At 44.8% G+C, this 25,037-nt stretch overlaps 3 protein-coding genes across 6 annotated transcripts; 1 reads left to right on the top strand and 2 right to left on the bottom strand.

Moving 5' to 3' along the window:
• Nucleotides 1–1,437: 1,437 nt before the first annotated feature.
• Nucleotides 1,438–18,099, bottom strand: ints15 (integrator complex subunit 15). Of its 3 annotated transcripts, XM_052087649.1 has the most exons (10): nucleotides 17,311–18,099; nucleotides 14,670–14,835; nucleotides 12,688–12,786; nucleotides 7,643–7,843; nucleotides 7,346–7,567; nucleotides 7,082–7,247; nucleotides 6,292–6,569; nucleotides 5,977–6,214; nucleotides 5,713–5,752; nucleotides 4,430–4,858 (listed from the first exon to the last, which is right to left on the bottom strand). In XM_052087649.1, the coding sequence occupies exons 4-10, from the start codon at nucleotides 7,835–7,837 to the stop codon at nucleotides 4,621–4,623; spliced, it is 1,377 nt and encodes a 458-aa protein (XP_051943609.1). In that variant the 5' UTR covers nucleotides 7,838–7,843; nucleotides 12,688–12,786; nucleotides 14,670–14,835; nucleotides 17,311–18,099; the 3' UTR covers nucleotides 4,430–4,620. The 3 variants fall into 3 exon arrangements, with proteins under 3 accessions (XP_051943608.1, XP_051943609.1, XP_051943607.1); XM_052087648.1 differs by lacking the exons at nucleotides 12,688–12,786; nucleotides 14,670–14,835; nucleotides 17,311–18,099 and adding exons at nucleotides 1,438–1,893; nucleotides 8,346–8,489 and having other exon boundaries at nucleotides 4,604–4,858; XM_052087647.1 differs by lacking the exons at nucleotides 12,688–12,786; nucleotides 14,670–14,835; nucleotides 17,311–18,099 and adding an exon at nucleotides 8,346–8,489.
• Nucleotides 8,896–16,379, top strand: rgs11 (regulator of G protein signaling 11). 2 transcript variants are annotated; one of them, XM_052087646.1, is made up of 17 exons: nucleotides 8,896–9,047; nucleotides 10,217–10,313; nucleotides 10,483–10,533; nucleotides 11,508–11,614; nucleotides 11,710–11,761; nucleotides 12,064–12,122; nucleotides 12,220–12,296; nucleotides 12,365–12,446; nucleotides 13,265–13,333; nucleotides 13,615–13,638; nucleotides 13,742–13,803; nucleotides 14,442–14,492; nucleotides 14,573–14,688; nucleotides 14,811–14,898; nucleotides 14,973–15,111; nucleotides 15,447–15,529; nucleotides 15,618–16,379. In XM_052087646.1, the coding sequence occupies exons 1-17, from the start codon at nucleotides 8,985–8,987 to the stop codon at nucleotides 15,736–15,738; spliced, it is 1,341 nt and encodes a 446-aa protein (XP_051943606.1). In that variant the 5' UTR covers nucleotides 8,896–8,984; the 3' UTR covers nucleotides 15,739–16,379. The 2 variants fall into 2 exon arrangements, with proteins under 2 accessions (XP_051943606.1, XP_051943605.1); XM_052087645.1 differs by having other exon boundaries at nucleotides 8,897–9,047; nucleotides 14,379–14,492.
• Nucleotides 18,100–18,329: 230 nt separating the features above from the next.
• On the bottom strand, nucleotides 18,330–24,994 carry pgap6 (post-glycosylphosphatidylinositol attachment to proteins 6). Its single transcript, XM_052087625.1, has 13 exons — nucleotides 24,834–24,994; nucleotides 24,250–24,427; nucleotides 23,951–24,158; nucleotides 23,515–23,645; nucleotides 23,178–23,443; nucleotides 22,070–22,350; nucleotides 21,904–22,000; nucleotides 21,514–21,628; nucleotides 21,120–21,259; nucleotides 20,755–20,933; nucleotides 20,528–20,674; nucleotides 20,317–20,433; nucleotides 18,330–19,054 (listed from the first exon to the last, which is right to left on the bottom strand). Exons 1-13 carry the CDS (start codon nucleotides 24,886–24,888, stop codon nucleotides 18,734–18,736), a joined length of 2,235 nt encoding a protein of 744 aa, XP_051943585.1. The 5' UTR covers nucleotides 24,889–24,994; the 3' UTR covers nucleotides 18,330–18,733.
• Nucleotides 24,995–25,037: the final 43 nt, after the last annotated feature.

The following is a 25,037-nucleotide window of genomic DNA, read 5'->3' as shown; positions in this document are numbered from 1 at the left end:
ATGTTTTGACTGTCTGTTAGGAAAACAACACACACACTCTCGCGCACACACACAAACTGTGCCAGCAGTAAAAAAAGGGACCAATACTGAGTTAGGGTTGTGTTTCTGCAGACAGGGATGGCAAATCAGTCATCACTATGATTGGATATGTTTGGTGGGCAGTGCCTATGCAGGCACCAGTGATGGTAAATTATTAATTCATTCTTGTAAACAGTTTTGTAACATCCTCTATGTATTTGCCATTGCCACAATTCACCAAAACACTTGCGGGAAAAGTAAAGCTTTGGGGCGGTTTTCAGCTGGTGCCAAGCCGCTTAGGTTTATTTTGTGAAAGCGAGCCGGGTGGTCTGTGGCCCGGGTTTGATTCATTTTCCCACCGCTGTCACTTGGAATCTTCTTTTTCAGGTTGGGAAGTACAGTTCACGCGTCGAATAAGTATTTGGACAATGAAAGACTTTTTTTATTTTTTCACGGGGATCAAAATCAAATTCTGCTGATGGTCCCACAAAGGCATTGATCGCATCTGTCCAGAAGAATCTGATTATGGAATATTGAAGGTGGCTTTTGGGTGTTCTGGAATGATGCCAGTGGTTTGCACTGTTGCAAACCACGTATTTACATCAACGTGCTTTTATTGATTGTAGATGAAGGTTCAATCGCATCATGTTTGTTCTAACGCCTATCCAAGGTGATGGCACAAAAATGCAAACATCCGAACAATTCTTTCATTTTCCAAATGCTTTCTGCAGCACTTTTAGTCTAACAAGAATTTCCCCACAAGAACTAGAGTAGATATTTGATTGAGATGTATTTGTGTTCTCTGTTTGAAACGGACCGTTTCGGCCGCATTCTTTAAATTGGGTGTCGTTATAGTTTCATACATGGAAGGCCTGGAATGTGAAGCCGCCATGGAGCTGTCAGAGAGAATTTACATGTCTTGGGTGTAATCTTTACTGACTATCCGGGGGCTGAGGTGCTTCTGCTTAAAACATACGGTAAAAGATTTTATTCGCCGTCGTATAGGTGAATTGTTAACCCGCTCACGCGCGAAGAGGTGAACGGGCGCAGCTAAGAGTTTCTCACGTGCGTTGGGAAGCATCACGTGGTGTGGGAATTCAGTAGAGTCCCAAACAGCGGCAGAAGAACGAGAATGGCTTCACATTCACACATCCGACGCTGAAATAATGTTGCGTCGCGGCATCTGTTGTCTCGCTCGCAAACAATTTGATTTTAGTTTTGGTTTCCTTCTGAATCATCACTTATTTTGGCGTCTGTGTGATGTGTCCTTGAACATAGTTGGGCAAAAAAAAAAAAAAATTCTCAGAGTTTTCATACTTAGAAATTCCATAGAATTTTTCCTTATATATCCGTGTATTTTTAATGCATATATATGCAAAAAACAAACAAACAAACATATGTTGTAGGTATGTTTTTCTACATGAGGCATACACTTCACCAATGGGGCCAAAACAATTGTCAGATCAGTTTAATATTTTGCATTTTCCTTCGGGTGACTAAAAGCCTTGAAGGATATTATTATTTTGTTTGCCTATGTTGTACCCCCTTCCCAACAACAGAAACCACCATTTCTTGTTGCTTTTAGTTTGGTTCCGATTGCTCGGCTGGAACTGAGACAGCAAGTGGACTTGAGATCATACCGATTTAGCCAAATGTAAAAAAAAAATAAAAATAATAAGGTCTGCTACAGTACTCCGGTAACCTGGTTTCACATCTTTCATCTTGTTAAAAGTACAAGTGGAATTTCATCTGCATTTAAAGATGACCTTATCTGGTTTGGCGGAATGCGTTGTTCACAGTGCAATGTCATTCTCCCGCAGGAAGTAGAGATTCTGCAGCTGCTGATAGGGCCAGTCACACACAACTGTCACACACCTGCAAAGGGAGGAATTGGACTAAGATTTTACCTGACACACACACACACACACACACACAAATGGCTGATTTTACTCTCCATGTGGAGGATAGATCAAGGCACATCAAGTATCATACATATTGACATTCTCATGTTTGGAAATATCCGATAGTTAAATCACAGGAAAAAAAAGAAAAAAAAAGATAACAAACGACACTATCACACCCCAAAAATGAACCTATTCCTTTCAAGCCCGCCTTTTTTCTTTTGAATGGTATCTTCTTGTGTCACCTCCCCCACATGTGTGTCATTATCCCAGAAGAACGCCGCCTTATCACTTCCCCGCCCTTGACAATCTAACAGCTCACGATGCGACAGTTGAGATGAGAGCCAACAAGTGACTATTTGAAGTTACGGATGGAAACCTGCAGTTGTTCAACACGTTGGATCTCAAAGTCTGTCGTGGCACACGTTAGGCCAATCAAAAATATACACCGAAGCGAAACTCGTCACATTAATTCACTTCACATAGGCGACATATGTCACGACTTAGGTGATATGCTTTCGATGATCACAGCCTACCGCTAACGAAACGTGAAATTCCCCATGTCAATCCATTTGAATAATTACATCATCCCAACTATTTTTAAGAAATAATTTAGGAATTGGTCTTCTGAAATGAACCCGTACGAGTTTCACTTAGTGAAATTGACGTCCTAAATTAAATTACCGATAATTTTACTCTGCTATTTTAAGTTGCAATACACCAGAATAAAGAACATCAGCAATTATGCACGCATGTACGTAAATACATATAAAGTATAAAGGGCACATATACGTGCGTGTGTATGACTCGAGTTACTGATGTTTATGCAATGCTAATCGGCACTGCCAGTGAGGAGAGGAAACAGTTGACGACTCCTATCCATTGTCACGTATCGAAGTTAGCGGCAGAGCACGTCATTAGCTTTGAAGACTCGCAACGGCTGATGCAACTCTACCGGGTGAGGCGGCTTGGGGTGTCAGGGGTTTGGTCGTCTTTTCTGGGTGCGCTGAAGGTTAATGATTAGCTATCTGCCTCAAAACAGAGGTCGGACATATGCGCGTGGCATAGCGCCAAGATACTTGTGACATCTTTGGTTATGCAATAAGGCCCATTGATGAGGGGCTGGACTGCTCCCGCTTATGTTCTGACCTACTAAAGGACTTTGCCTCTTTCCACTTTCAAAAATAAATATCTCAATTAATTAATAAATAACCACTCTCTCTCTCTCTCTTGGGAGTTAGTGGGCTCGTAGCTCGCGCTGCTCAATTTGTTTAACGGCGACAAGAAGAAAATCCGTTGTCGACTTCAGCATATTTGCGATCGAAGACAAGGCATTCAATGCATCTTAAAAAACCTACACAGCAAATTGCATATATTTGCACAATTATAACCCCAAAATAAATATATTTTTTACAATTAGAAAGCCCGGTTTATGACGAATATGCATACTGCGCTGATAGTTTGCGACGCATGGTGTTCTGTTACAGCATACTGTTAAATGAATACCTCACAAAAACGAGCATTTACTACCAAAATAAACCGTTGTTTAGAATTCTTCAAATCGATGTCACGATACTGCGAGGAAAGACGACAAACCTGCATAACCTAAAGTATTTGTCATGTGCCCATCTTCTCCATGTCTGGAGAACAAGAGGTGACGTTCCAGCTAGAAATAATAATAATAATAATAATAATAATAATAATACATTTTATTTGTGGGCGCCTTTCTAGAAACTCAAGGACACCTTACAACAAGCAGTTAAAATCACGAGTACAATGTTAAAAAACTACATCAAATAAGATAAGAAAAAATACAACAAAATAAATAAATAAAACAATGGCTTTATGGTCTGAGTGAATAGGCTTGTCGAAACAGATGTGTTTTGAGGCGGGATTTGAAATGTGTTAATGAGGCTGTATTACGAAGGTCAGCGGGGAGTGAGTTCCATAGCTGGGGAGCAGAGCGACTGAAGGCTCTATTTCCCATGGTGACGAGGCGAGCAGGGGGGACAGAGAGGAGGACAGAGGAGGAGGAACGAAGAGAGCGGACAGGCGTAGGAATATGGATGAGGTCAGATAGGTATGGAGGGGCTAGGTCATGAATGGATTTGAATGTGAGTAGCAGGATTTTATATTGAATGCGGTGTAAAATGGGAAGCCAGTGGAGATGTTGGAGGACAGGTGTAATATGGTTTATGTATGGCGTGAGTGTGATAATGCGGGCGGCTGAATTTTGGACCAGCTGAAGCTTATGGAGGGTTTTTTGAGGGAGACCAAACAGAAGGGAATTACAGTAATCGAGTCGCGAGGTGACGAGGGTGTGTACAAGTATAGCAGTGGACTGAGGAGTGAGAGAAGAGCGGAGCCGGTGGATGTTTCGAAGATGATAATATGCAGAACGAGTGATGTGGTTGATATGTGAGGTGAAGGAGAGGGTGCTATCAAGGATAAATAAATAAAACAACAGTGACCACTAGTGGCGGGAGTAAAGCAAAACGGCTAAAATGGAGTAAGAGGAGAGGTACAAAAATATTTATTGGACAAACATGTTAGCCGCACACATTTTCAGAAGTCAATGGGCTTATTTAACATTATGATACAGTGCATGAGACGCTGCGCCGCCACTTTGTACACACAAACACACTTTTCATGCACACGCGCGGACAAGGATGAGTTTAACTCACAGTTTGTTTTTTTTTCTTCAATGGCTCGGTCGAAATGGAAATGGAAGTCCAGTCATGAAGGGCTGCGCTGGGTACTGGGGATGGGAGGTGGGATGGGGCGAGGGATGTGTGGTCAGAGGCGTGTGGGGTGCGTGCGCCGGGTGAATGGGGTGCGAGGCAATAGGAGAGTGGGAGGCATGAGGGCTGAAGGCCAGAGGGGGGGTGTGGATGTTGTTGTAGTACATCACCGGGCCGGACAACACCAGCTGGAGCAAACTGCCGAAGCAAACACACAGGGAAGTGATCACTGTTAGGAGGGATAAGCTCACCTGTATCAGAAGGTCTGTCATTGTTGCAGAAATGATCTGTTGAAATTTGTGTTAGAAATTGCCGCTTGGTGACAGACTTCCATTTGGTTTTTTGTTTGTAAATCTGAGATGGATATCGAGTGGCGGTACGGAAATTGGGTTAGAAATGGCCGTTTAGGTAAAAATATTCTGATGAGTGAGAAGCTATATGTTAGTAGAAAGTTTTTCGACACTTACCGGTCACGTATGTTTCTTTTTGTTTGGAGGTGGAGTCTAGTTATCTCATTTTATAAACATTCATTCATTCATCTCATCTTCCGAGCCGCTTGATCCTCAGTAGGGTCGCGGGGGGTGCTGGAGCCTATCCCAGCTGTCTTCGGGCAGTAGGCAGGGGACACCCCGAATTGGTTGCCAGCCAATCACAGGGCACACAGAGACGAACAACCACCCACGCTCACACTCACACCTAGGGACAATTTAGAGTGTTCAATCAGCCTGCCACGCATGATTTTTGGAATGTGGGAGGAAACCGGAGCACCCGGAGAAAACCCACGCAGGCCCGGGGAGAACATGCAAACTCCACACAGGGAGGCCGGAGCCGGAATCGAACCCGGTACCTCTGCACTGTGAAGCCGACGTGCTAACCACTGGACTACCGGGCCTCATCTTATAAACAAAATGTATTATTTTATAAACTACATTTCTTTTTTTTTTTTTTTGTAATTCGATAGCGGCAGAATTGTTGATGAGATGCAAAATTTGGTTGCTTGTCAAGAAAACGTCGAGTTGTACACAAACATGCGGCGCAAATGGTTTTCTTACTTGTTGTGTGGCAGGCGTGAACAGATGGCTCTCAGGTCCTCTGTGAGAACAAGACAACAGCACATCAGAAACACGTGACAAGACGTTTACACCGTCGAGTATGCGTTCGTTTGATGCCTACAAAAAAAAAGGGGCAATCCGTGGGAGACATTCGGCAGAAGACCGAACCTTCATTTAGCTTTCTTGAAATCACACAAAGTCTCAACACTATTTGCAGCCCTAAAGTCTTTCTTGTTTTCTCTGATGACGGATACACGCACGCACCTCTGGAGCAGAGCAAAGCTCCACTGGCCATGGCGACTTGCAAGGCCTGAGCCAGCCTGTCCAGAGCCAGCTGCGTGAGCACATGTATGTCAGCGGCGGAGATTTGCGTGTGTTTGTCGGCCTGGTCCAATTGGCGAGAAAGGTCGGAGGTCAGAGAGGCCAAGGAGTCCATCTGCAGGAGCGCCAAGCGGCCGAAAATGCCTTTCTCCTTGAGCAGGTTTGGTAGGAGCATGAAGACCTAATAAGAAAAATATAGAAAAAGGGATGACATCACGCATGCATGAATGCATACACAACAAATGAGAAGACATTGACCTGAAGGACACTCAGATGGAGTGCCGAGAAAAGGCCCGTCACTTCCTGCTCACTCTCCGAGCTGCAGTGTACGGACACCTGCTTCTTGTCCCTCCTGTATCCCAGCGGGGCTTTGACGCACCAGCGCGTCAGCCCACCTAGAGGTGTAAGATCAAGTGAGCTGACTGGTTGGCTGCCAGATAGGGGCGTGTTTAGGAAGGTGACCAGAACGATGCGGGGGTCATCTTGGATCCATGACACAATCATCTGGAGGAGCTCTAGAGGAGGGATGAGCTCCTCTGAAGGACAAAATGCAAAACACAAATTGGCGTACTTTATAAGAGGTCCTTGAGATTCAATTCTTGAGGATGATACTAGAATGGCACATTTTCAAGTGAAAAGATTCCATGTGATGCACTTACATCTTTTAAATCAAACATTTGTTTTGTTTTTCTTGATGCCTCTATTCAATATTTATTTTTATTTTTTTATTATTTTCATAGACAGTGCATGTGGCACGCCACGAAAGGAGGCAAATATTTAGACAAGCTAAAAGCAGATCTAAATTGTGGCGCAGGTCGTGCACTGCCATTTTGGTGCATTTGATTCGGGTGCAGGCAGACAGATTCGTGGATTTCATCGGATTTCATTCATGAACGGTGTGCATCAATGAATCATTGTAGAAATCACTTCTTTGAATGCATTATCATCATCAACTTAAATATATTTTAACCCCCCCACCCCTCCCTCCTCACCCTGACATATAGGAAATATTTTGATATTTTGTTCAGCATTTTTTCAATGCCCAAACCTGAGGTGAAGTCGTAGAGGGTGGTAACAGCAGTGATGAACTGGCAGCAGAAGCGAGGACTGGCACTGTGAATATTCTGTAGGGTGAGCACAGAACCTGGCATCATGCTGCAGTAGTCATCCACCAGCACCTGTGCCAGGCGGATGCAGTATGCGCGATGGGTCCTCTGGCAGATATACACAGAGACAGAGAGGCAGGAGTAAGAAAAAATACACACAGAGAGTCTCAGTTCAGCAAGTGTGTGTTTAGCGCTAAAATGCTGACCTGCAGCCAGAAGGCGGCACATTCTAAGATGGGAACCCTGCCGACAGCAACTGCCATGGAGACCAGCTTGCCGAGCAGTCCCATGCGGCTGTCATCTGCCTGGTTCCCTTGGAGGCTGAAGAGGGCGGAGAACATGAGCTGACGAACAGTATCACGGCTCTGCTCCTGGAAACAGCTGCACATTATCTCCAGAAGCTGAAGCTCCTGAAGTGCACTCATTCTCTGAGAGAAAATAACATGTGTATCAGCTTCCCGTTTTGAACGTGGTGCGCGGACTGTTTTTGCCTTGTGCCTTACCCTGGTCAGTGCGCTTCTGTCCTTTGGTGCATGCAGAATGAATTCCTCAACCAGCTCCAAGGTCTTGGTGTCTACTTGGGGAGGCTGCCTACCCGATTGCACCAGGTTACTGATGTAGATGTCCAAGTGGTACAGCAGCTCCTTGGCGGCACTCAGCACATCACGAGGCAACAAGGACTGACGTATGTCCCCCATCTCTACCTGATGGACCCACAAATTGAATTTTACAAACTTCTTGCTCCAGTAGAAAGAACATGTATGGCTTTGCTTTTCATGTTATTTCCATACATAGCAGCTAGTCGATATTTGAGAATGATCATGGTCAACGTGTGCTTATCTTGTCATTTGAGCCCATGCATTGTTATCCATTGTTGTTGAAATTTCAAGTCTGATATGTCCATCATGTACTGAGTGACATTGGGGATTAACGGCAATAACAATCCAGAATCCAGTACGCACCCCTGAAGAGTGCATTCTTCCCAAATTGACGAATGAATAAATCCAGATGCTCACATTCAAATGTTTAGGTTTAAAACTTCGTTTGGTATTCACTTTCTAAGTGAGTCGGTCATCCTGCTTCGGCTAATGTTAGCAAATCTAGCTAACGTCAACGTTGTCCATTACACATAAAAAAACACACTTGCGCATTAATGACTGATAGAGCAATAAAAGATCTACCAAGTGAATTGAAATAAGATCTCACCTCGGGTGAAACTCACAATACGGATTAAATTATAGACTGATGATGAGACAAGTGAATAGCCTCTCAACATCACCGAAGCAACTTCCGAGTGCTCTACGGAAGCGTCTGTGGAACAAAATAGTCGCTTTCGCATACCGGGCATAGTGCAGAGGCAAGGTTCCCTGTGTAACCAGCACGAAATGGAAGTTCAGCGTTGGTTATTATTAATTATTTATTATTACAAATAGAAATAATGACAACATAAATATTATAATCGTTGTACTGTATTTAGTAGTGGTGGTACTAGTTGTTTTAGTCTGTTTATTGATTGATTACATTATAAAAACAAACCCATAGAAGCTAGAATTTTTATGGGGGGGGGGGGGTGCGGGGAGTTGTGTTATTGCCAATAAAACTAAAATGTACTGTATAAAAACACGTACCGTTGCTTTCTCCCTCTCTTGTATCGAACATCTTATCTATTCAACTCACTTTGCCGGCATCCTCTAATCCGCTTTTATCGCCACTGGGGTGCGCGTGATGGCAAAGAGAAAAAAAAACGTGCGCGCTTCGCCGCGCGTTCGCGCCGCCATCACTTAACTCTCTCGCACTTGATGCAGTCCCATGGACTAAGTGGAGCTACCTCAAAGAGCACGCAAGATGACCATCAGCACCCTGGCTAGAGGAGGCTACCACCGGGAACAAATGGCATGCTTCCGAAAGGTACGAACGACCTTTTTTTTAATTACATGATTTATTGTCCGTTAGCAGGAAGAGTAGTCAAGAGTTCTCTAGACTGTCACCTGAAAAAAAATCAGTGCACAATATCCAAATGCACGACAACAAAATGTCTTCGAACAATACACAGAATCATAGAAATGATCATACAAATGATGATAAGTTAAATTAATGAAAGTATCATTTTGATTTCATGTGATTTTCAATGTTTAGTATAAGGTGAAACTGGCACTTGTTCAAATCTAATACAATTTGACAGTGTATGACAGTAGGGTGATTTTAATCTTTATATTTTAATTAAGTTAAAAAAAATCTTATGATAGTTCATACACATTTGTATTATGTAATAGGTTAATTGTAAATCATACAATAACATTTGGTTGCTATTTTAAAAGAACTGGAAAGTATGTTAAAACACATTTTTAAAAAAGGCAATTCGCTTGGAGGTAATGGTTACTATAATAATTGATATTAATAGGGGGTTTCTGCAAAAAGGTCAAAATAATGCAGCTTTATAAGCCATGCACTGTACGTAAAATATCACAAAACGATACAGTGACGCTAATCATTTAAATATAAATTGTGCATCCCATGAGTAAGTTCAGATAGAAATATCAGCTTTTGCTCAGACTGAGTGTTTGAATCGGATGATTTAAGCCCGGTGAGGTCTGAGGAGGTCACCAGATGGCATCAACTAATGCTAAATGGATGCAAATCGTGAGACGGACCGGATGGATTCCACTTTTCGAGTGTTTGTTGTGGAGACCTTGCAGCAATCCCTGACGTATGTGGCTAGTAATTCTGCTGCAGACATCCACTGTGATTGATAGCAATAAATGGCAATTTTATAACATCGTCATCAGGACCGTGTCAAGATGGATTAAAAAATAAACATGCCATGTTATTGCTATGCTCAAAAGTCATCTAATGGATATTTGCTTTCTTCTGCACCTAAAGTCATGATCTGATTGCCGTACTCCACCGCACCGTATTAACAAGTGATGACATGATACTGAATGTCACCCGGTCTGACCCCAGTGCAATTAAAAACCTGATCGGATGAAAAAAAAGTTATATAGGGATAGAATATTTCACCCGCGTAGCTCTCTATTTATTACATCCCGCATGGTGTGTTTGACTTCCTTAACTTCCAGATGGAGAAGGTGATTGTGGCCATGCAGGACCCGGACATGGGCGTGAAGATGAGGAACCAGAGGCTCCTTATAACGGTCATCCCGCACGCCATGACAGGTGTGCGTGCGTGCCTGTGCTCGGAAATGCCTGCTGCAGCATGTTGGTCCCGCTGCTCATGCATAATGCAGCCGTGAATTTTGGAGAACCGTGTGCTTTGCGAAGAGGCGAGGAGGTTTGTCCTCTTATTCCCCCTCTCTTCTTTCCCTCCTGTCTCGTGACTCTGCAGGCCGTGACATCATCGAGTGGCTCATCCACAAATACAACATAGGCGAGGAAGGTGAGGAGCTCAGCAGAACCTCGGAGACGTATCGACAGTTAATTCAAAGATTTATTTTTTGGGGGGGGGGGCAACCTGGACTCAGTTATTTGATTGACTTTAAAAAAACTCACCTATTCACTGTTTTTGTGCCATGTCTGATATAAAGCGCCATGGTGTCTACAGTATTTTAAACACTTTATTTTGGCAAGACATATATAGGCAGTCTTATGGAAAAAAAATTAGTCAGGCAGGCAGGGCTCGGTCCCGATCCCCTCCAAAGAGCAGAGGTTGACCGTTTTGTACCGTCGACGTTGTTGCGTGTGTTGCCTGGATACGGCGTTCGTCCTCTCCAGCTGAGTGGGAGAAGTCACTTTTGTGTGTCGTGAGGTTGTTGTTTCCAATAAGCGGGAATGCGCACCCCAGAGATGACAAGTTTGATTAACTCACCGGGTGACCTGACTTGATTCAGATCCCATGTGGAGATTTTTCACCCTTGGGGAATCTTTACAGTTGCTCAACTCAATTAGAGGCTGGAAAGAAATGCGGTGCATTGGCCTCTTGTAGGAGTGAAAAATACATCGGGGACTGATTAAATGACACTGCATAGGTTATTGTTATTTTGAAGAGTAGTCGTAGTAAGAATAAAGTAAAAATACTGCACAGTGGAACTTTAATTTAACGGTCTAATAGGGAGAGGGGTTGAGAGCAGATTGTCCACAGTACCAGTCCTGAGGTCAAAACTTGGTTCCGACCTTCCTGCATGGAAATTGCGATTTCTATGGTTGAGTGGGTTTTCTACGGGTACTCCGGCTACTATTTTAATTAATCGAGTTAATCGAGCCCAATGTTTTCCACAGTGTCAACAAAAAAAAATCTGCTCATGCTTGAGAAGTTGATTCAGCTGCTGTACCAATTCTTATATTGAGCACATACGACAACATAAATCATCCGAGGGATTAGTGTCTAAAGTGACGGCTTTGCGACTCCTCCAGAGGCTTTGCATCTTGGAGGCATGCTGGTGAGGTTTGGCTACATTTACCCTCTCAAGGAGCCCCGATTGCTTGTGCTACGTCCTGACGAATCGCCCTACCGTTTCCAGGTAGGTTTTATTCCTCATCCCCTCCATCGACATGGATTCATTTGGACAAATCTCACCTCCAGTGAGGACTAACTAGCAACGGTTGTCTTTTTCAGACTCCTTACTTCTGGACCAATACTCGATGGCCTCCCTCTGAGCTGGACTATGGTGAGTAAAGACTGAATTTTTTTTTTTTCGCAAACAAGATGTTATTAGGCTTACTTCTAGGGTGCAAATCGTGAACAGCATTGACAGCAGTGAACATGGTTGGGGTTTTCTTTCTTTTGGTATTTTGCCCGACCACTCGAATTCAGCGTAATGGGGCGTTTGCGCCGTTGTGGATGGGGCATAGCCGTTTCCAAGCTTCAGATTTGATAGCTTTCTTTTCCCAATATTTGATTACGCAATGATGACATAACATTCGTCAGTCACCCGTGATTGTTTTCTTCTGTTTCATTTGACCCCGTCAGCAATCTACTTGGCTAAAAAGAACATCAGAAAACAAGGAGAGTTAATGGAATACGAAAAGGTAAGACGTACAACTTGGTTTGTTGAGCTCTCTATATCAAGGAGTGTGGTGTTTATTACGACGGTCAGACATTTGGCGATTGGCTCTGCCTTTTCAGGAGCGGTACAGTGTGTTGCACAAGAGGATCAACCACACCTGGGATTTTGTGGTGATGCAAGCCAGAGAGCAACTCAGGTACACACACACGCGTGCACACACACACGCACGCCTGGACAGAACCTCACAGTGTATTTGTTGTGTAGGGCATCCAAACAGAGGCGGAAGGCGGACCGTATTGTTTTGGAGTGTCAGGAGCAGGCTTACTGGCTCGTCAACAGAACACCGGTAGGTTCTCTCTCTCAGACTGACTGTACTACGTTAGCGTGTTATGCTATTAAAATCCTATGCTATGCTTTAACCTGTTATTTATCCTTACATAAACTTTTTTTTTTGGTGCCATCTCCCTAAGATGCTGGCCATGCTAAAATGGCAAGTGTGTTACATAAGCAATACATAAGTAATCCCATCAAATATTTGACCGTGTTTTTACAGTTCTATGTAGGCTGAATTATAAGCTCCTGCTTACCTTATACAAAGTCAAAGGACACTCTTAATGTTCAGCTTCCAGCCATTCTGCCTCTTGCATGAAATATTCAACCCATCTGGTAAAAGCTTCAGCTGACAGCTGTGGAGGAACACACAAGAAAATCAGAGTGTGAGCGTTAGGGGGGGGGGGGGTACAATATACATTACGTTATCCAATATATGATGGCTCTTCAGTTGTCATAGTCCTCTCCTTCCATGATCTTAATAGAATTGAAAAGGGGGAGGGGGTGCAAGAAGGCATTAGGAGGGGGTTGTGAAGGGAAGGGGTGATGGCGAGTTCCTGTAAAATGCAAGAGGGAAGCTGAGGACAAGCCATTGGGGGGAGGGAGGGACTCCATCCCGTCTTGCCTTTATGAATTAAGAACGAGGGAACGGGCAAAATGAAAGGCTAACTTGGGAATCAAAAGTCCAAGCCAGTGGCGTGGAAAGCTCAGAGCGAGAGCTAAGTGCTCACTCGCGTGCCTTTTGTCCTAACACACACATGCACACTTGTGCAAACACGCACACACACAAACACACACTCTATTAATGTGCTGATACTTGTTGTTTTCTTTCAGCCCGGGGTGCATAATGTGCTGGACATGGGTCTGGAAAGGCCAAGCAACTGCAATTTACGAGTCACACTGGTCGGTGGAGGCGTCACAGATCATTGTCCTACATCCTGTTTTGTACTTGTCAAATGTAATGCCCCATCTCTCTCAATGCCATTTTTTGGTTTTCCCCTTATTTTGCTGCCGCCGTCGTTTCAAAGTGAGTGTCCGAATCGTTCCCAATCAACAAATAAATAAATAATTATAGACTACGCAAAAACAAAGTACAGTACTATGTATTACACGATACTTTACATTTTTCGTCTTAATTGATGTTCTTCGTACTTTTTCTTGTGTCTTGTCTTGGACAGATGTAGAATAGCGATTACTACAAAAGAGAGGTAAACATCGCGCATCATTTCTACACTTTATTAAGCATGTCCAACAAAGTCTAGATTTGTTCAAATGATTTGTGTTTGTGTGTGTGTGTGTGTGTGTTTACAGATGGAAATGTGTCGAAGGTCTCTCGGAAGAAACCGTGTCAAGTCCTCCATCTGCCTGGAGAGGTGTGCAGTGCGCTAATATTGAGGCACACACACACACACACATACACGTGGACGCATCGAATGAGCCGCGTTCAAATAGACGCACGCTCAAATGGATGCGAAATCTCAGGATCAGAACTTTGCTCCTTCAGTTCACGTACACAAGTACACGTTCGCGTAGGCAAGGCTTAGCGCTCTCGCTGGAAGAGCCGCTAATGGATGCTTCCTGGGGCAAGTTGGAATTAGAGACCATTAACTCCTATGATCTGAAGCACTAATACAATAATACAGTGTGTGTGTGTGTGTTTTTATGACTATTCTTGTGAGGACCACTGTGATTATAAGACCAACGTAGTGAGGACATTTTTGACAAGTGAGGACATTTAGGCCAGTCCTCACAAGTTTTTCATTCTAAAGTGTGTGTGTGTTTGTATGACTATTCTTGTGAGGACCACTGTGATTATAAGACCAACGTAGTGAGCACATTTTTGACAAGTGAGGACATTTAGGCCAGTCCTCACAAGTTTTTCATTCTAAAGTGTGTGTGTGTGTGTGTGTGTGTGTGTGTGTGTGTGTGTGTTTGTGTGGATGGCCAGTTTTTTGAAATTCAGTGAGCAGTACCAGAACCACGATCCCATTATGCAGGGTTGTCTTCCCAGTAATCCCTGGATCTCTGACGACACCGCACTTTGGAGCATGAATGCGGACATGTGAGACAACACACACACACACACATTCACCGTTGTCCGAACGCTCGACACGTTCATGGATGTTGTGTTTCTACGAGTAGCGTGCCCACCCCGACACGCCTCCGAGTGGAACGTTGGAGCTTCAGCTTCATGGCACTTCTCATCGACACTATGGGGAGACGGCAATTCATGACTTACCTGGAGAAAGAATTTAGTGGTGAGAGAAGATGGTGGCAATCTCTACTTGCTGTCGTTTCTTGTGAGACTTTCACTCCATCCGGTGTCTAATCGTTTGTTGCTTCCATTCACACAGAGCAATTGTTTTCTCTCTCTCACCAGCGGAGAATTTGTGTTTCTGGCAGGCCTGTGAAGACGTTAGACATGGAGAAAGTTCCAAGATCAATGAGAAGGTGGAAGAAATATACAAGTAAGAACACAGCCCCCACACAAAAACATATTTGGGTGCTTTTAGTGTCAATTGAGCTCCTGAATGTGAAACAGAAACTTCTTGGCGCCCGGAGCTGCCCGCTGGGTGAACATCGACAGTAAAACCATGGCGACGACTTTGGAGGGCATCCAACGGCCTCATCGCTTTGTCATGGATGACGCGCAAATGCACATCTACTTCCTCATGAAGAAGGTTTGGGCTGTCGGATTGAACATGATATTTATTAGCGGATATAAAGGTGAAATAAAAAAACTATTTGCAGAACTATGCATTTAATGATTCCGATTCTGTAAATATACATTGAATGATTCATACCATGGCCAAATTTGGAGTTAACGCAACTTGTTTTGCAACGTGAATAGCAATGGACCCAGAGTTTAAACCTGAGGGACACCACTCTGAGTTTTAAATAATATTTATAATCAAGAAATGTTTACATTTTAAAACTTTGAATTAAGAAAACAATTTTTGCTAATGTTTCCGGGTGTCCTTGTTGGCTCTGTGTGTGCGTGTGCGTGCTTGCATAGGACTCTTATCCCAGATATCTCAAATCTGACCTTTACAAGAACATGCTGGCCAGAGCTATTATTCCACAGGAGACAAAAAAAAGGTGAATATGCGTCCTTGCATGGTTGTTTAGGAACACCGAGTCATGCCCTTAATACCTTCATCCGTTCTCTGACCTCCCACTTTGTCAGTGTGTTCCCCTTTATGAGGAGACAACGGCACTCAAGCCCCTCCCCCGCCAAGGCTGTTACTCAGGAAGACGGGCTCGCCAAAGGGTCTGGGCAGGCAGGGCCCAGCTCTGCGGCCGTCTGATGCCAGGTTAAAGCACTAAAAACAAGTCCACCTTGGTCTCATTCGTGTCTATGTGGTCAACATAGTAAAGGTTCTCATCTTGGACTGCTGATTTCAGTTTCCTTCACTGCTCCATTGGAGGGTTGGGCGAGAGGAGGGGGGCGGGGGCACTTTTCATCCTTATCTATGGTAACATTTTGTCCTCCATCTTGTCGCACAATACGGCAAAGGTGGACGCATCGGTAAATTTTGCTGGTCCGTCATTCGTCATTCCATCATCGTCAGTCTGTCATTATTTCTCGCCGCAGCAAATCTAAAATTGTCAGTTGGTCTCTCCGCCATCGTTACTTTAACCACCCTACCCATCATCGCTAAATGACAGTTTCTCACCACTATTGAAGGACCGACATATTTTCATCTTCTACTAACATAGGTTACCACACATCTACAGCTGTGCGGCGGCTGAAATAAAAAGCAGTAGAGTCATTCAGTCAAAAATTCAGATAGATAGATATTCTCTCTATGACAACACAATATCCACAGCATGTATAACAGAGACATATAGCCTGTTTGTGGAGCACCGTAGCTTTCTATCCACATGCCACATTAATCAAATGTAATACCAAAAGCACCAGCAAGTTCATAAAAGAGCATTCAGTGGTTTTACAGCATTCCCCATCATATTTGTTGTGTGTTCTCTGAGCCATGAAATGTTTTTCTTCTGAATATTAATCCTGGAGTCATTGTTGGATTTTATTTTTTTCAATCATCTTATTCTTTTGAGGTAAAACGATTAATCCTAGAGATGTGCATGATGTAATTAGTTTGGTTCATGTATATGCTTGTTTTAAATGATCATTTGCTTTGCTTGAGCATGCTTACATAACAATAAAAAATACAGCATTCAATATTCTGGTGTGCGCCGCATTTTGTGTCATTACGGTAAATTTGCGATCAAGATTCACAAACTAGCGAGTTTGCCGGGGGGCCTCGGTGTCGTCCAATATTATGACATAAACTCATTCAGTCTCGCTCACGCACACAATCTTTTAATTCAGAAATATCAAAATGGTGCGGGCATCTACAAGGGAGGTTTTCGGGTTTCGGTAGCTTCGTGGAACATGAAGAAAGCCAATCCAAATTCACCGTGCACTGTGTACGCTGTACACTAATCACGCAGCAATTCTTCAAATTCAAATTAAGGAGCACATCGATTCAAACTGAACAAAGCTTAACTACTTACCAAATATTAATGAGAAATCCGCCAGTTTCTACCAGGCATGTAAGAGCAACATGAATTACTTTAAAAGGGGGGCATCCTGGGTATTTTTACCCAACATTTTCTTGAAAAGACTACGAAAGGACGTCAAAGACTAAACAAATATTGTAGAAGTGTTGCGTGGAAACTTTGCGTTTCAGGCTCACCGACTGCCATCGGTGAAGTTTAAACACACAGAAAAGTTGGAATTTATCTTGTTACCCCTTTGATAGCGCAGTGGCCTTTAACAGACATCATTTCGTTTGTGTGAAAATGGATGACCACAGCAAACTCCTAAATCAAGCAAAACTGCGTTCAAAGGAGTGGGCTCTTACCAATAGTCACGCCAATTTCTCAGCTGCATTCATGTAAGTCTTATCGTGAGGTATTGTAGTCCTTTTGGAGCCTTAGGCACGTGCTTCCGTTTGTGTGTGTGTGTGCGTGTGTTCCGGGGAGCTACGAGCATCATAATGACTGTGGACAAGTTTTCAAGGCCGTCGAAGGTTTATATTTATTTTCTTGACAATAGAGTTTTAAGTACCTTTAAAACTGCTATTTTACTGTAGGAGGACAAATATAACGTTCCCGTTAAACTGTTCCATCAGCAATACAGTACTAAGCACTTAGTCAGCTTTACAGGACCTGACGAGTGTGTATCAATTTTATAAATGGACTCGAGCTATTGCACGTGGATCCACACAAGGAACGTGTTTTAACGCTTTCCACGTTTCTGAGGATTAGGATAATCTGCTTCTCTCCACTTCTCATTTCATCATCGCCGCATATGAATGTGTGTTGAACAAGAGGAGAAACAAAGAGCTGAATGAATTAGAAATCCCCCGGGCACTTTTTTTCCCCCCAAATCTGAGTAAACAAAACAATCCCACAAAACGCACAATGCTGTTGACTACAGATTAATGTTTGCCGTTTGTAAATCACACATACACAAAAAGTAATTGTGTTCAGGGAGGTTCACTGACCATTACATGCCATTCTCTCCCATAAACATGACAGACAAAAGGCAGCCTATGATGACCATAAAGGAACAAATGATTGATTTGAGAACATCTTAAGAGCAACAAAAAAAAATCAGTGTGGTGAAAAAACATAAAATAAGGAGTGCACATAAGAAGAAACAAAAACACTTGGAAAAATGGGGAGGCACGTGTACAGTGTTCGTAAACTTACGAGCACAGCTGTATAGCACACACATTTACATTCAAGTTTTCCTTTGAGTAGTAGGTCAACAAAATGCCCATAAATCCTAAAAGTGACGGTTCAGAGTTGCAGGGAGCCTGACCCAGCAGATAACTTGCTGAACGCAGAAAAGTTGGACAGTGCGCACACAGAGATATTTGCATTCACACCTTCACTGAGCAGCATTTCACTTATTAAAAATGATAGAATTTATACATTTTTGGAGCATACATTATATCGACTACCATATACAGTGCATAAAAAGAGCGACACAATCAATATGTACAAACCTCTGTCCGGGCTACCTGAATTTAGATGTCTTCACGCTAAGCTGGATCAGGAGGTAATGGAATGAACATGTCATTTTAAGAGGTCTGCCTTCCCAGACCCTGCAAGGACAGTGTTTAAAGGTGATTTAAGAAAGAAAGAAAAAAAAGCAGCAGGTTGATGCTAACGAAGAGGAAAACATTGCAGAAGCAGACGCTCCATTTTTAAAGTGCATCTCGTGTGAGTGCTACAGCAGTTTGACAGAATCACGGCGTCCGGCGTCGCATGACGTTGTTACGTTGTGTCAACTTTGCTACTCTGGCACAGCGTATAGCCACAAATGCGAGGAGTCCAGCGCCACGTCCAATCCGGCCGCCATGCCGCCATGCAGTTGACGTCCGCCTGGCTCCCGTCACGGGGCGGGAGCAGGAACAGCACGGAAGAGGCCAGAAGGATGTGCCAAATGGAATGCGTGTAGAAGTAGTTGTCTTCCGTCTGGGCAAATACGAACAAGCTCACCCCGATAAGAGCACCGAGTGTTCCGGGGATGAGGTAGAAGACCCATCGCCGCCAGCACGGCGGGTAACATTGGCCACGCGTAACTCCTCGGTACACCTGTCGACACGTAGAAAGGACCGCGTTGGCTGGCTGATTTGGTCCAATTGACACAAGACGAAAACAAGCGAGGCATTTGGGGTCTGATATGGGTTATTCATTCATTCATTCATCTTCCTAACCGCTTGATCCTCACTAGGGTCGCGGGGGGTGCTGGAGCCTATCCCAGCTGTCTCCGGGCAGTAGGCGGGGGACACCCTGAATCGGTTGCCAGCCAATCGCAGGGCACACATAGACGAACAACCATTCGCACTCACACTCACACCTAGGGACAATTTAGAGTGTTCAATCAGCCTGCTATGCACATTTTTGGAATGTGGGAGGAAACCGGAGCACCCGGAGAAAACCCACGCAGGCCCGGGGAGAACATGCAAACTCCACACAGGGAGGCCGGAGCTGGAATCGAACCCGGTACCTCTGCACTGTGAAGCCGACGTGCTAACCACTGGACTACCGGGCCGCTGATATGGGTTATTCTTACGAAATCAGAAAATGTCTCTCGACACATAACACCGGAGCCTCGCCGCTCGGGTCGCGGCCAGCGTGGCGTGGGCCGGGGGGGGGGGGGGGGGGGGGGGGTTTATTCGGCTGCTCTCATCCTGCCAGCCAGTAAGCATCTGCTTGACTCAAAAGATGAAGCCAATGCGAGTACACATGGGCCATCACGCGGGGGGGGGGGGGGGGGGGGGGGGGGGCGGAGCCTATCCCAGCCGTGTTCAGGCAGTAGTAAATTTCCCCATTGTGGGACAAATAAAGGATATCTTATTATTATTATTAGTCGGGGGGACACCGTGAACCGGTTGCCAGCCCCAATCGCAGCGATGTGTAATATTCAACCTGAATTATCTTGCGAAGTGTTTCTCGTTGTTGATATTTTCCTCAGATGTTAATTCACTTGAATGGAATGTTGACCGATAAATGCGAATGTTCTCACTGCTCTCTTTTATAACCTTTGCCCGCCGGCTGCGTAAACAAATGCGCGCGGGCATCAGTCAACGTGACGTTCGGAGCTCGTTAGCCTCTGCTAGCGTAAAACTGGAAACATCACTGACACACAAACTAAGTGTAGACGTTCGAATTTTTTTCGGAAGGGAGTTGAGCTGGAATGGATGAAATTCATTTTCAGGCGGAGAGACAATTTAGGAGTGCCTTGACATACAAGACCGATCAAGTACAGACTTCATTTCATATCTCAAGGTACGACTGTATCGCTCATCTTTCAATTTCAAAAGCCGAGACCGGCTGTCGCGCGCCCCCCTTACCCAAACGGCGACCATGATGAATATGGCGGACAGGACGGGGCCCAGCAGGTTCCACAGACCTCTGCGGTCCAGGTGCAGTGACATCGCGATCAGCAGAGTCCCAAGAAGAAACAGAGTCTACGTACACATAAACGGAGAAGCGCGAGCCACGTCTAAATAGCCGAGGAAAATACGAAGCCGCGGCGCAACGGCAGAAGGTCCGTCGGCTTACATATTTCACCGTTTTCCTGATGCGGGCCATGCACAAAACAGTGACCCATATGGAACAGACGGACCCCAGGAAGTCACAGTACTGTAGGGTGTCGTAGCTCATGATGCACAACGCGTCTTTACCGGCCTGGTCACAGGCGTGGTAGAACTGTGGAACGTAAAAAAATGAAATTGTCAAATTGCGGCCCGACTTTATCATGGATGACCGTGCGTTCGTTTGAGCGTTACCGTAGAAAAGAACATGGTGAAGAGGTAAACGGACGCCTCGGTGAAGTAGAAGCGTCTGACGGCCAAGGCGATTACCGGCAGGAAGCTGAGGTTGCTGAGGGTGAGCAGCAGAACGGCTACGATTCGGTGGGTGGACGACAGAGCTGTTGATTCGTCGGAGCAGCCCCAACCCCTCCAACCTAAACGCACGAGCAAAGGAGGGCTGAATGATTTTGAAAAGTAACCAAATCGTGGTGATTTCCTCAAATTTTGCCATTTATTTTCTAGGAGCTCTTCCCGTGTATTTTTCAACTCGACAGGTGTCATGAAACCGGAAAGTGAAGAGTTGAAGTGAGAGGAATGCTTTTTTTTTGTTTCCGTCGTACCAGACTTGCACACACAGGAGCCGTACGTGTAGGTGAAGGACGTGAGCAGTTTGCATTCGCCAAATGGGCCACAGTCCTCGATGCAGGGTTGGACAAAAACACGTGGGTACACGTACACGGTCGACACATTGCCGCACTCACTGTTGCAGACACACAAAACAAATGTAATTTTTTTTTAAAAAATGAGCTGCATATTTAAAAAAAAAAAAAAATTCAAGCAAAACCAGCAACAAAGGTTCAAGTCTTGGCACATTATGATTTCCCGCATATATTACTGCCATCCCATTCATTTTTAAGGTTTGACAAAAACCGCGTCACAACTTCAAAATGACTTATTTTCCAAACCGCGTTCGTGTTATTTCCCCGTCTGTCAAGAAACGCAAGTGCTATCTACCTGTCGCACTTGAGTTGCAGGGTGAGGTACCACGTCGCCGACCGAGGAAAAGGCAGCCGGATGAGAGCTTTGGGAAAACTGGTGCTTACATTCACGCCATAGCCTTCAAACAAATCTGCGGAAGCATACAGAAGGCTCTTCGGGTCAACTCAAACTCAAATGTCAAAGTCTTTCCATCACCTGGACGCACTTCGGCACGAGCCTGTTTAGAGGGAGCCTGTGTAACTTTGGATTTGTCTCCTCCGGATGTCGATTAAAAATCTGATGCTTAAACCGGATATTTACCAATGCAGCGTAAATGGACAGGGAGGACAATTACAGACAGGAGTATATAGTGGAACGTGGAGGATACCCTCAGTGTGTGTGTGTGTGTGTGTGTGTGTGTGGTACCTGTGTGGCATTGTAGGGAGTTGCTGACTTGGAGGATTGGCGCGAGGGGAGTGAAGCAAGCCACCACAGTGCTGCTGTTCCCCGGAGTAATATAAACCTACGAAGCAAAGCAAAGCCGAGACTTCCCTCATGCACAAACAGGACGATGCAATTTCCAAACACTTACGGTGTCGAGTGTGAGCTTCAGATTGAGTGTCCCGCCGGTGACATACGCGGGCAGAGGGTACGTGAGGAGCGTGGGGTAGCTCGCACTGACGTCGACAACGGTTGTGGGGGGTGGAGTGAATAGGAGAAAGAGAACTTCGATCTCTTCGGAATAGACCGGGATGCTACGTCCGCATGCAGAAGGCAATAAATTCGGAATGTTGCTCGCTGATGAGGGGGAGTTGTTATTGCTGCGGAGACCATCGTCGGCCGATAGCCCAGCGCTTTTCGGCTTGCACCCCACTGAAACACAGCGAGAAATCAATGGTACATTTTGGTTTTGTTCAGTCCGTCGTAGTTTTTTGAAGTTTCCATTTTGTGTCAAAATGGCACCAAAAATAATCATTAGACTTTTTTCTTTTTTTTGGGGGGGGGGGGGGGGGCACACTTGAAGGGTGCCCAAATAATGGAGCTAGACACACTCTCATGTGGCAGTTGACTTAAAAGACAAAAAAAATAACTCTCCCATTTTTATTCATTCATTCATTCATCTTCCGAGCCGCTTGATCCTCACTAGGGTCCGCGGGGGTGCTGGAGCCTATCCCAGCTGTCTCCGGGCAGTAGGCGGGGGACACCCTGAATCGGTTGCCAGCCAATCGCAGGGCACACAGAGACGAACAACCATTCGCACTCACACTCACACCTAGGGACAATTTAGAGCGTCCAATCAGCCTGCCACGCATGTTTTTGGAATGTGGGAGGAAACCGGAGCACCCGGAGAAAACCCACGCAGGCCCGGGGAGAACATGCAAACTCCACACAGGGAGGCCGGAGCTGGAATCGAACCCGGTACCTCTGCACTGTGAAGCCGGCGTGCTAACCACTGGACTACCGGGCCGCCCTCTCCCATTTTTACTTGCGCTGAAAAGCTACATATCAAGTCCAGAGAAATGTGTTGTTTGTTTCACCGCTGTGCTCCGTATACTCTGCTACGTTTGCGTTGACTTCCAGTGCTTGTCGGTTTTGCTAGCTTACACAACTCTCACCCTCCTGCCGACACACCCAGTAGTAGAAACGCGATCAAAGTTCACAAGTGTAAATCACACTCGGGCTGCGTTTGCGTATATTACCTGAGTAGTTGGATTCAATGTTGAAAAACACAGTTTGGTTGTCCCGGATGCTCTCCACGACAACGCGCAACCAGGTGTCCCAAGGCGGGTTGGCAAGAGAAGCGGAACACCTGAGCCCATAGCAGTTCACTCTTGCGGGATCACGGAGCAGAGAATTTGAGCCCAGGCTGAGAGCCAGAGAACAGTTTGCACTTCCCGCGGCCTCCGCTGTCGAACAGCCATCCACGGAGACGGAAAGAGACGAGGAAAACTGTGGAACATACAACCTAAGCAAACAAAAACACAGCACATAAACCCGAGTTAGATGGCCACGCTTCATCACACGCCGACTTCATACTTAAGGCGTGCGGGTTTGTTCGGGGCGGCCGTCTGCTTTTTGAGCTTGATTCCCGACTGTATGATGGGTGTGTCGATTTCCCTCTCGATGGACAGCTGACTTTTGATATAGTAGGAACACGATGGGAAACCCTGAAAAATAATAAGATACAAAAAAAAGTGAGGAGATAGGTTGCAATATATATCAGCTTACTTTGCTTTCGGACCGAGAGAAGACGGGCACATTGTTTTAATTGACGTTAATGCCGACCAGCCAGTCTATCAACTACTTGCTCTGGTGGAACAGGTCGGGCTTACAAAAAATAGAAAAAAATGAATCCTCTCACATAGCTCAATATCGTAAACAAAACACTCGAAATACACGACATGATGAAGAGCTTCACATAAAAAAAAAAAGTTATGACAAGTGTACATGACAAAGTCATATGTGTGCAGACCTTTTGCTCAATGCGCCCATCGTTTTCAGGCAAGTGGCTGGCAACAAACCATTCCCCGGGTGCAGGATAAGAGACGTTCAATGTCGCTGCTGATGAGTGGCCCGAGGCCACTGGGAGTAGCATGGAGTAAGGAGGTTCCCACAGTGTCATGCTTGGAAAAGAGGTGTCGGTTGGGTTTATTACCGGAGGAGCACCGTGTCGTATATGGCTACAAAGAAGAAGAAAACAAAAACATGTGAGAATGATATTTGGACGCAGCAGGTGATGCGAGAAGTCGAGAGAATAAATAAGAGTCTTACATGGAGACATTCCGCACTCCGCAGGGTAAGTTGTAGGCCTTGGATACCTTGAAGTCCCACGTAGCGATGACAGTGTCATCTGGTATATAAAACCTTTGCAACATGGCGTTGCCATACCATTCATACTTGGACAACCTTTGACCTAACCTTTCTGTCACGAATGTCACCTCCTCCACATCTGTGATGTGTTTGCATGTGGGGAGAAAAACATTTTTATATACTAGGTATCGCTGTTGTGAAAGCGCTTTATAAATCAGCATGTATGTATGTATGTATTCAGTAGACAACACTCAAGGTAATACGTAGGAAAAAAATGACATGATGTGACAAGTGTTGCGTTTGTAAACGACCTAAGATTTCATTCACATCGTCAACTAGCCTTTATCATGTAACAATATGATTCGACTTTTTAAACACGGCGGTAAGATACATTTTCAAATAGATATTTAATATCCCAAATCTTAAAAAGTCGACATTTTAAAATGAACACAGTCAGCGCTCTGCTCCGATTGTGCACTTGTGCCGTGGAGCTTAGCCAACTGACTAACGTGCCGTCGGCCCCCACTAAATGATTTCGTGCTTACCGTTTCCAAATGTCGCCTTTGCGAGGGCCAAAAAAAGGACAAAATAAAGTGCCATTTTCCCGTCGCGACTGTCCGAACCATCACATTGTCCCTTCGACCAACCCCAACGTCAAACCTGTCTATTGACCATCGCGCTTCACTTCCTGGTTCTTCTCCAAATACGTGACGTCATTAACATCTACGTCACACCTCCGTGGGACAAAA

Source organism: Hippocampus zosterae, chromosome 15 (assembly GCF_025434085.1).
Source record: "Hippocampus zosterae strain Florida chromosome 15, ASM2543408v3, whole genome shotgun sequence".
NCBI lineage: Eukaryota > Metazoa > Chordata > Actinopteri > Syngnathiformes > Syngnathidae > Hippocampus > Hippocampus zosterae.
The sequence above is the reverse complement of the archived record's forward strand: the minus strand, read 5'-3'. Positions and strand labels throughout refer to the sequence as shown.

Coding starts and splice junctions, on each gene's coding strand:
- ints15 (XM_052087649.1), bottom strand. CDS start 7,837: ATGGGGGACATACGTCAGTCCTTGTTGCCTCGTGATGTGCTGAGTGCC. Junction 7,568..7,642: donor ACAGAAGCGCACTGACCAGG/GTAAGGCACAAG, acceptor ATTTTCTCTCAG/AGAATGAGTGCACTTCAGGA. Junction 4,859..5,712: donor TCACGCCTGCCACACAACAA/GTAAGAAAACCA, acceptor TTGCTTCGGCAG/TTTGCTCCAGCTGGTGTTGT.
- rgs11 (XM_052087645.1), top strand. CDS start 8,985: ATGACCATCAGCACCCTGGCTAGAGGAGGCTACCACCGGGAACAAATG. Junction 12,123..12,219: donor AGTTAATGGAATACGAAAAG/GTAAGACGTACA, acceptor CTGCCTTTTCAG/GAGCGGTACAGTGTGTTGCA. Junction 14,689..14,810: donor CCTGGAGAAAGAATTTAGTG/GTGAGAGAAGAT, acceptor CTCTCTCACCAG/CGGAGAATTTGTGTTTCTGG.
- pgap6 (XM_052087625.1), bottom strand. CDS start 24,888: ATGGCACTTTATTTTGTCCTTTTTTTGGCCCTCGCAAAGGCGACATTT. Junction 24,159..24,249: donor GGAGTGCGGAATGTCTCCAT/GTAAGACTCTTA, acceptor TCTTCTTTGTAG/CCATATACGACACGGTGCTC. Junction 19,055..20,316: donor TCATCATGGTCGCCGTTTGG/GTAAGGGGGGCG, acceptor ACGTGTCGACAG/GTGTACCGAGGAGTTACGCG.